Source organism: Pezoporus wallicus, unplaced genomic scaffold (genome assembly GCF_028554395.1).
Source record: "Pezoporus wallicus isolate ANWC-B61680 ecotype Strahan unplaced genomic scaffold, APGP_CSIRO_Pwel_v1 contig_5785, whole genome shotgun sequence".
Taxonomy (NCBI): Eukaryota; Metazoa; Chordata; class Aves; order Psittaciformes; family Psittacidae; genus Pezoporus; species Pezoporus wallicus.
Window position 1 is genome coordinate 6,397,485 of NW_026641150.1, and position 9,160 is coordinate 6,406,644.

At 39.1% G+C, this 9,160-nt stretch overlaps 1 protein-coding gene across 2 annotated transcripts; it reads left to right on the plus strand.

Annotated features, from left to right (window-relative positions):
• Nucleotides 1–834: 834 nt before the first annotated feature.
• Nucleotides 835–8,600, plus strand: TXNDC9 (thioredoxin domain containing 9). Of its 2 annotated transcripts, none has more exons than XM_057422246.1 (4): nucleotides 835–1,090; nucleotides 3,255–3,373; nucleotides 5,299–5,553; nucleotides 8,245–8,600. In XM_057422246.1, the coding sequence occupies exons 1-4, from the start codon at nucleotides 890–892 to the stop codon at nucleotides 8,360–8,362; spliced, it is 693 nt and encodes a 230-aa protein (XP_057278229.1). In that variant the 5' UTR covers nucleotides 835–889; the 3' UTR covers nucleotides 8,363–8,600. The 2 variants fall into 2 exon arrangements, with proteins under 2 accessions (XP_057278229.1, XP_057278228.1); XM_057422245.1 differs by having other exon boundaries at nucleotides 872–1,078.
• Nucleotides 8,601–9,160: the final 560 nt, after the last annotated feature.

The following is a 9,160-nucleotide window of genomic DNA, read 5'->3' on the forward strand; positions in this document are numbered from 1 at the left end:
CTGCCCCCATTTCAAAACCATCATTCATGGCAATAATGTTTTTTTGTAGTGTAAGATTATTGGCGAGAACAATCAATTACATTGTCCCAGCTCTTCATGAACCCCAGTCTTGGTATCTTGTGCATTTTGAAGTGTTTGGGCAGGAAGACCTTTACAGAGGAATGATTTCAGCTGTGTTTCTTCTCACATCAGTTAGGTAGTTGTTGGGGGTTTTTAAATCCTTTTGCTAGCTGCCATAGGCCGGTGTTTCCAGTAGCAGTTTTGTTGTACTAGTTGAAGCAGTGTACTGGCCTGAAGCAGTGTACTGGCCTAAAGCATTTGCTGTTGAGCACCTTGTCTTTCTTTTAGCTGAGGAGTGTTAATTTGGATTTAGATATGTTAATCTGCATCAGGTACTTAAAGTAACTGCTTTTAAACTTTTGATGGCTACCTACAGACTGACCATTGCTTTGACTTACTCTGGGACATCTTATACCTCCTCTCATCAGCTTGGAGCTTTCCGATTATATCTTCTAGTTTCAGAATATTTATTAAAGGTACGTGGATCTGGATTGGCCTGAGAGTTCTTTGGAACTGATGAATTCTACTTCTTTATATTGACAAGTAATTTCCAGTTCCTTTGTGCTTTCAATAACTGCTTTTGGGACTGAGAGAATAGGGCTTGACTGGTATCTTTGTTGCCATCTGTGTTCAATGAAAAAGTATTTTCCAGGGGGAGTTGCACTATAGAAAAGAACAATCTGTTATCTTCAAATAGCATAGCATTTTGTTTCTCTGCAATGTGAACTGCAAGTAAAAGAGGTCAGGCTTTTAATTAAGTGTTTGTATAAATGTTAATTCCATGTATCACTATTCCTACAGCTCTGAAGAGATCACTTTCTAGTTAAAGATGGCTGCTGATACCTCTGTTGACATACTTCAAAAAGTTCTGGAGAATGAAATCCTTCAGACTACCAAGGTTGTGGAAGAACACCTGGATGCTGAAATGCAGAAGCTGGACCAGATGGATGAAGATGAATTGGAACGCCTTAAACAAAGGAGGCTTGAGGCACTAAAAAAGGCCCAGCAGCAGAAACAGGTCATTCCTGCAGTAGTATAGACTCTTGATGTATACAGTGTAACAGACTTCCTGGAAATCTTAGGGAAATTTTGCATGTGAATTAAGTGGCTTGGAGTTGTTTGGGTTTTTCCTCTTTGGGTGGGGTTTTTATTTCTTCCTCACCTTTCTGTTCTTACTAATTTTAAGTTACCCAGGAAAGCAAATATCTGTCAATGTGTGCATGCTTTGAGTTTTTTAACAGGAGCTGAGAGCAGCCTCTGTGGTCCTTTACAATAAGGATAGGGTAAAGAGTTTCGTACAAAGATTTGTGTGTGTCTTTATTCACTGACCATTGCTGTCTGGAAACACAAGTGTTGTAAGCAATCTAATCATAAGCCTTTAGGCCCCTTAAGCTTCCGAAATCAGGAGGTTGTTACTTATGGCATGTAAGTGATGCATGCCATTCTCTTAAGGGTAGAAGAATGATACAGAGCTTTTCCTTGTTACTAGGGTGAAATCATTTGTCACAGTCCTAACCCAATGACATGCCTTTGTATGACTGCTCATTTCTTCTTACAGGAAAGAAATACTGCTTTGCTCCCTGGTGTCTCATGCTAAACTGTGGTCTTTGTGCTCCCCAAAAAGTCTCTTTGAACATAGTTCACAGTCTGAATTGGGAGTAGGGAAGCCATAGGTTTCTTAGCTTACTCCATCTAAGCAAAACCAAAACAAAGAAATAGAAGGGGTCGGGGGAGAAGGTGACTGGGTTGAAAGAGATGTTCTAGCCATTATGGAACGCATAAAAGCTAATGCCATGCACTGAAATGGGAATGCAGTAAAATGACATGGCATAGTTGGTATGCTGGAGGGTGGCAGGGTTAGTGGCTTTGATAATCTAAACATGGAAGTAGAGAAGGTGGCATACTATTTGCTTGTCTTCAAAAGTTCAGTTTATTCTAGTGTTTTCCTTTTTCAGAAGTCATAACATTTGGATGTGAACATGTGGTAGTTCTTATGCAAAAACTTGGTTATGTCAGTTGATCTTAAGTCACTGTTCTCATGCATTTTCAAATACAAATTTGAAGTAGCATACTACCCTGTAAAAGGTGTGTGCTGCCACACTGGCCTGGAAGCAGAGGGGAAGTAATGCATATCCACTGATGAATAAGTCATTTTTTGATTTGCATCATGATGACGTCTTCATGTGGTCATACCTCTGTACAACGTCCAGGAGATTTTGTTCTATGCTAATATAACTTAAAGGATATTTTTCGTTTGCTTGGATATTTTTTCTTGCCACTCTGCTAAGACAGAACTGCAAGATCAAGAACAGTGATTTATCTATACTTCTTTCCCACCACCCCCCATTAGAAATGAAAAGTTTTTTGTCAAGTCTTGTCATACTGCGCTACTTCTAATAATTCAGCTTAGTCTGTAGTTGTTTTAGTTATTAACTTTCAGTATTGTAGAAGCTCCTTGTTTCTTAAGTGCATTAGCTTTTTCTAGACTGTATTTGTACACCTAATCAGACAGGTGAAGTTGCCTGGTTGTGAAATTTTGTTTTTCCGTACATTTTCTGATTAATGATGTGCATGCGTTTCCTGAATGGTTCTCTGGAAGCCTAGCTCATACTAAGGTACCTTCAGTATCTGTTTTGTGACACATAAACGTAATTTGCTGCAGGTGAGTTGGCAGGCTTTCTTCCCCCCCCCCCCCCTTTTTTTTTTCTTAGTTAAAAAATGGAAGAAATCTATTTTAAAACATGTAATGACTTGAATCAGTTCTGGACAAGAGTTCTGTGAGTGTACAAAAACATTGTAGAGAGAGTAGCCCAAGCTGTTGATTAGCAGTTTTCAATTGCTGCGTTTTCTGTCATTGGTTCTCTCTGAACTAGTCTAGCCTTACTGAAAGGCTGCACTGTAGAAATTTATGCAGCTCTGCAAGATTTGTATTGCCTAATAGGTAAGACTGCCTTACTGCTGAACCACCTATCTCTTGCTGAGAAAGAGGCAACCCAGAAGTATTGCCTAGCCTGGTGGCATTTGTATATTTTCAAGACAGATCTGAAGGGGAGAAGTAATTTGTTTCTCCTTCTATGAAATGGGTTTCCACTGCAGGTCCCATCTTTAATTTTTCTTAAAAGCTGTACATTTTGCATGTAGGTGCAGGACTAACATAATCCATACTAATTATTTCCTCTTATGTTTTCCAAAAGGAGTGGCTTTCAAAAGGACATGGAGAATACAGAGAAATCCCAAGCGAGAGAGACTTTTTCCAAGAAGTCAAAGAAAGTAAAAACGTGGTGTGCCATTTCTATAGGGATACAACATTCAGGTATAGTAAATAAGCTGTGCTCAAGAAACCTTTTGTTTATAGATGTTGTCCTGGGTTCAGCAGTAGCAGTCATGTTTCTCCTTCTTGGTAGCTGGTGCAGTGCAGTGTCTACAGAAACAGACATGTTCTTTTGTTCTTTCAAATTTCACAAATAAATAGGTATTTTTAAAATAATCAGATTCCTTCATTTTCCAATTCTCATTCTCTTCTCAAAACATTTGATTTTTAATTTTTTTCCCATTCCAGTTAATCTTTACATGATTTGACAACAATTAATACTTAAGTAGTTCATTAGAATATAAATGTATAACTTCTTTGACCATATTTGGGAGAGTGCTGTGTTTCATTGTTTTAGTTTGAGGGAGCCATGTCTCTGAATGTAGTGATTATATGGTAGCAACATTTCAAAAAATTGCTTTGGTTGCTCTGGACAGTTCTGACATTTTCAGAGTTTAACCTTTTACTTTGAGAGGATGTGGATACCAGTTGCAGCTCAGCTGCTTTCCCTTTTTGCCTGTGCCCTTGTGATTATGTCACACTTCCAGGGTACGAGATGCCTAGCCCTGAGAATATGTCCTGACTCAGAACTGGAATCTAAAATAATATCTCCCACTTCCTTGGAAGAATGTTGGAAGTTCCGGGTTGTAGGCTGTTCCTCAGTGGGTCTGTCTTAGTATCTTCTGTTAAAATGCAGTTGCAAAGTAAAAGTAGTTTGTTGAAGGAAGAGCCAGTTGTCCTGGTTTTGGTGTTGGTTGGTCATGCTACCCCCCACCCAAGGTGTTATGTTCTCTCTAGTTTATAGAATATATATAAGCTGAAACAGCCTCAATGTGAGAAACTGAAAGAGGTCAAAGCTGCATTATGTCAAAGCGAGGCATCTGTATCCTACGTTTTCTAAGTTAAGCATTGAAGCTTCAGAAATACGTGAAGCAGTTGTATCTGACTAGCTTTTTCTTAAAGGAGTTGAAAGACTATCTCTGAAGATAAAGTAGATTAGAACAGGTTTAGGTTGTTTGTTTTCTAGTTTCATGAATCAATAAAGTCTATATACTCAGCAGAAAGAACTTAAGAGAAAGTTCTTTGTAAAATGTATCATGCTGACAACTAGCTTGAACCTAGTGTGTCAGGTTTACCAGCCACACTATCAAGCTGTTTTCATCCTTGCCCACTCCAGCTTTTTGATATGCTTGGCTCTCCTCTGGAGTTGAGGGACAGTCGCATCACAGAGTTCATGCAGCTAAGTCAAACCTTTTAAAGAAGACAATCCAGAAAGCTGAGGTTGCAGATGACAGGTCTACAGACCTCTGCCATCTGACAAGTATTTTGAACAGTTCATGTCACTGTCCCTTAGCTGAAAATAATTGTATGCTCATTCCTGTTCCATTGCAATAGAAAAATGAACTATTTTTGTCTGTAGCACTACTGAAGCAGACTGTGCAGATAGCTTATTTTCCTGTACAGTGAGTTACCACATCTCAGTTGTGGGGGTGGTGACTGAAAAACACCAAAGTGCTGCAGCATTTTGAGAGCACTTTTCTGGCAACATGAAGGCTCTTGTAGAGGGATTTTTCTAGCTGACAGGCTGTGAGCTAGAGCAGGAGTCGGAGGGAAACTTCATCAATAAATGCAGGCCTCAAGAAACGAGAGAGGCCTTCAGATGTATGTGGGAGTAATTAGGAAGGAATTAGAGAAATGGATGGTGTAATTGTGCAATAAAGGTGCTCCAGGCTGTTACTCTAATAGTCATCAAATTCAGCTACCTTTGAAACACAGTTTCTCTTTAAACTAAATTCTTAATTACAAGGGTCGTATCTGAGGAGTTAATGTGGTAGAATTAGCTCTTCACTGTTCAAACTTTCTCTAAAATGCTCATTCTTCAGCTTATTGAGTCTAACACTTTTATGTGTTTTGGGTTTTTTTCACAGGTGCCAAATAATGGACAGGCATTTGACTGTATTGGCAAAAAAGCACATTGAGACAAAATTTGTGAAATTAAATGCTGAAAAGTCTCCTTTCTTGTGTGAGAGACTGCGCATCAAAGTACTTCCCACTCTAGCACTGGTAAAAGATGGAAAAACGCAGGACTATGTTGTGGGTTTCACTGATCTTGGTAACACTGATGACTTCACTACAGAGACCTTAGAATGGAGATTAGGCTGTGCAGATGTAATTAATTACAGGTAATTAACTGGGTTGTGATTGTTTTATTTTCAGATCCAGTGTAAGAAGGTGCTTGCAGACAGGAGGATCTGTAATATTTTGTGTCTTTGATACATTGTATACAACTGGCACTAGGCTGAGGAAGTTGGGGCTGTTCATCCTGGAGAAGAGAAGGCTGCGTGGAGACCTCATAGCAGCCTTCCAGTATCTGAAGGGGGTCTATAGGGATGCTGGGGAGGGACTCTTCATCAGCGACTGTAGTGATAGAACAAGGGGCAATGAGTTTAAACTTAAACAGGGGAAGTTTAGATTGGATATAAGGAGGAAGTTCTTTACTGTAAGGGTGGTGAGGCACTGGAATGGGTTGCCCAGGGAGGTTGTGAATGCTCCATCCCTGGCGGTGTTCAAGGCCAGGTTGGACAGGGCCTTGGGTGGCATGGTTTAGTGTGAGGTGTCCCTGCCCATGGCAGGGGGGTTGGAAGTAGATGATCTTTTCCAACCCTAACTATTCTATGATTCTATGACACACAAGAATTAAATCCAGTTGTTTAATCTCTGTATTTGGCAAGGGAAAGAAGTATCTCCTTGTCTGAGTACTGAGACATTGTAATGACCATTGTGTTGTCCTTTCTGTACAGTAACAAAAATAAACCCAGTTCTTGGCCCTGAGGTGTATGAAGTAGCTATGATGCTTTGATGTGGCCTTTAGGAGTCATGCATCTCATGGAATCCTTTCTAAATCAGCTGTAGAATCTTATGTGTCACACATAAAGTTTGAGCATTTTTAATCCATCAGAAAATGTAGCAAGTTACCCTTAAAGTGCATCCTAGTCCATACTGCATACATGAATATGAATTCTGGTTTTCAATAAACAGTACAAGAAGTGAAAGCAAGTTGCAGAAGTGCAAATAAATCATTTGTGTAGCACTACAATATAATTATCAGAAATCCCACATTTAAGACTGCAGAATAGAAGGTAGTAGTAGATAACTCTCACCACAATAGCCTAATTTTACAGGAGAATAACTTACCAGAACTTTCTGCTTTGCTTTCCAGTGTGGCTAAAACATTATCTTTTTAAGTTAATTTTGCTCTTTTATTTTGGATGTTTCTGGGGTGTACATTATTATTTTAAATTAATTACCTGAGTTTATTTCCGTCTCTAATTTCCAAATTTTTGGAAGAAGTATTGTATCTTAAAGAAACTGCTGTTCATTTTAGTAGCTGTTGGAACTTCAGATAAAATGACTGAAATAGAAATCTGTATTTCAAAAAGGTGTTAACAAGTTCAGAAACGAGCAAATACACAGAGGCGTCAAAGACGGTTTGGGTAGTATATTCTGGACAGCAACAGCCTTTTATAGGATAAGTCTTTCAGTGGAGTTGTACCAAGCTAGACATGTGTATTCCACTCTTGGAGCTCATTGTGAAGTGGGGAAGTTTTGATCTTTGTTCATTTTGCCAGGTCCTGAGTTTGGTACCCTGGCTTTGCAAAACATCTACATAGCCCAGGAGATCTGTTGGAAGCATTCGTGTACAAGTGTTGCATTTCCACACTCTGATTGTAATGTCCCATGCTCTGGAGCTCCTGAAAGGAGATAGTCCTTCTCAGAGCCTAGAAACAGTTCTTTTCCTTCAACCTGTGGGATAGGTAGATGGTAAAAGGATATACTATATTTAGGGAAAGAAAAAAAAATAACAAACTGTTAGGTCACATTGTTTGACTAAAATCAGGATTCACGTGGTATATCGGCTTATTACTGACGTGGTTAGCTGGCAATCAGTGAACTGTTGATTCACGATTAGTATCAACAAAATGTTATTTGCAAAATGTTAATACCTACACATTTCTAAACAACCTTTCATAGCTACTTCCATATGGTTCTAATTGCTCACTTACTGATAATAAGATGCAAACCCCTCACAGGTGATGTGAGTGAAAGCATGCACACGCTTTTCCAAGCAAGGGGCAGGCATAGCCCCTCCTGTAGGAGATGTAGGTGCTCCAGCTTTATGCAAATGCCTGCTGTTCCCAACAAGCCGCGGATGTGCACACTGGTGAGGGAACCCTACAAGGTCTTGCATTCACACTATGAATCCTTCCATAGTCTGCTAGCTGGAGTGCAGTATCCAGCGGAGAAGCTGCTCTGTCTGGCTAGGAATGTAAACAGTGACTTTTGGCAGTACAAAACCCAGTTTATATGTTTCTACTCTAAAGTCCCGTTACGAAATTTTAGCTGCTTCTGTACGTCTGGCTTCTCATTTGTGTTGAAAAGTCTCTCTAATTCCCTGGTTACTGCCTAATCAGTTAGGTGGGAAAAGACTTTCAAGGTCATCAAGTCCAACTGTTACCCCAGGACTGCCAAGTCTACCATAAGCCATGTCACTAAGGGCCGCCTTGTAGTCTGGCAGATGGATGTCTTTAGTTTGCAGCAAAAGCCATTTCACATAGGTTTTTTTCCTTTTTTTTTTTTTTTTTTTCTCTAGAGCCCTACTCACAGCTGCTGTTTATGTGCACACTCCTAAGTACAGTTACCCAGGCCAGGATGTGCTATGCCAGCAACACTGCAATGCTGCTTAGGGTGGCTGTAGGGAGTAGCGGTTGTGTTCTCTTACAACGTTTTTCTGAAGAAACAGGTAATGAGAGCTGCTACTTACTGTCTGTATGAATATGGCTTTAATCAACATGTCTTACTCTTTTTTTCTCTAGTGGTAACTTGATGGACCCACCTTTTCAAAGTCAAAAGAAATTTGGAACAAGCTTTACAAAGTTGGATAAGAAGACCATAAGAGGAAAGAAATATGATTCAGATTCTGATGATGACTAGAATGGCAGCTATATGTATTTATAAGTCATCTTTTGTTTATGCTTGGTACATTTCTAAGAATGTTTTTTATACAGCTTACTGCTTTTCATTACATCTGCACATAATGCTCATTTTTCTATACAGTTTTATACAACTGAGTCATAGCAGAAAAAAGCTTAACTATTTTATTTTTCCTCTTTTGGAAGTCATTTGTAATTAAAAAATCTGAGTCCTTCTAATTAAATACTGTGGCAAATGATGAACTTTGTCTCAAGTATAAGTTTCTGAAGAGTTTTGAAGTAACTGTTAGAAACAACTGTACCAAGTCACACCAAAGGTCCCTCTGGCCCGGCATCCAGTGTCAGTGGCCAAAAGCAGATGCACAGCGAAGAATAAAAACAGTGAGAAGATAATAATGCTTTCCCAGAATATACTTGAAGCAGTCTGTGGTGCGGGGAACTCCACATCTGAGAGCATTTGCTGGTTAAAATCATGGAAAAAAGATCTCTTTAAATCCTCATAATATCCTAGCATCCATATCATATGGCAAGGAGCCTACAGTTTAACTGCTGTGTGAAGAACTACTTTTTATTGCCTTTCTTGAATCTGACAGTTCGAGGGCTTTTTTTTAATTTGCTGATTTTCTTCATTAAAGGAGATAATAGACACTTTTAAAAAAGATTTTTCCCTATCAGATCCTCTCCAGTTGTCTTTTAAAATCTATTATTACCTATCAGTAAAGGAATTATGCATTTTAACAAATGATTGCTTATCTTATGGTGCCATATCATGATACTAAATAACTAAACTACGTTGCAC

Coding starts and splice junctions, on each gene's coding strand:
- TXNDC9 (XM_057422246.1), top strand. CDS start 890: ATGGCTGCTGATACCTCTGTTGACATACTTCAAAAAGTTCTGGAGAAT. Junction 1,091..3,254: donor AGAAACAGGTCATTCCTGCA/GTAGTATAGACT, acceptor GTTTTCCAAAAG/GAGTGGCTTTCAAAAGGACA. Junction 5,554..8,244: donor GCAGATGTAATTAATTACAG/GTAATTAACTGG, acceptor TTTTTTCTCTAG/TGGTAACTTGATGGACCCAC.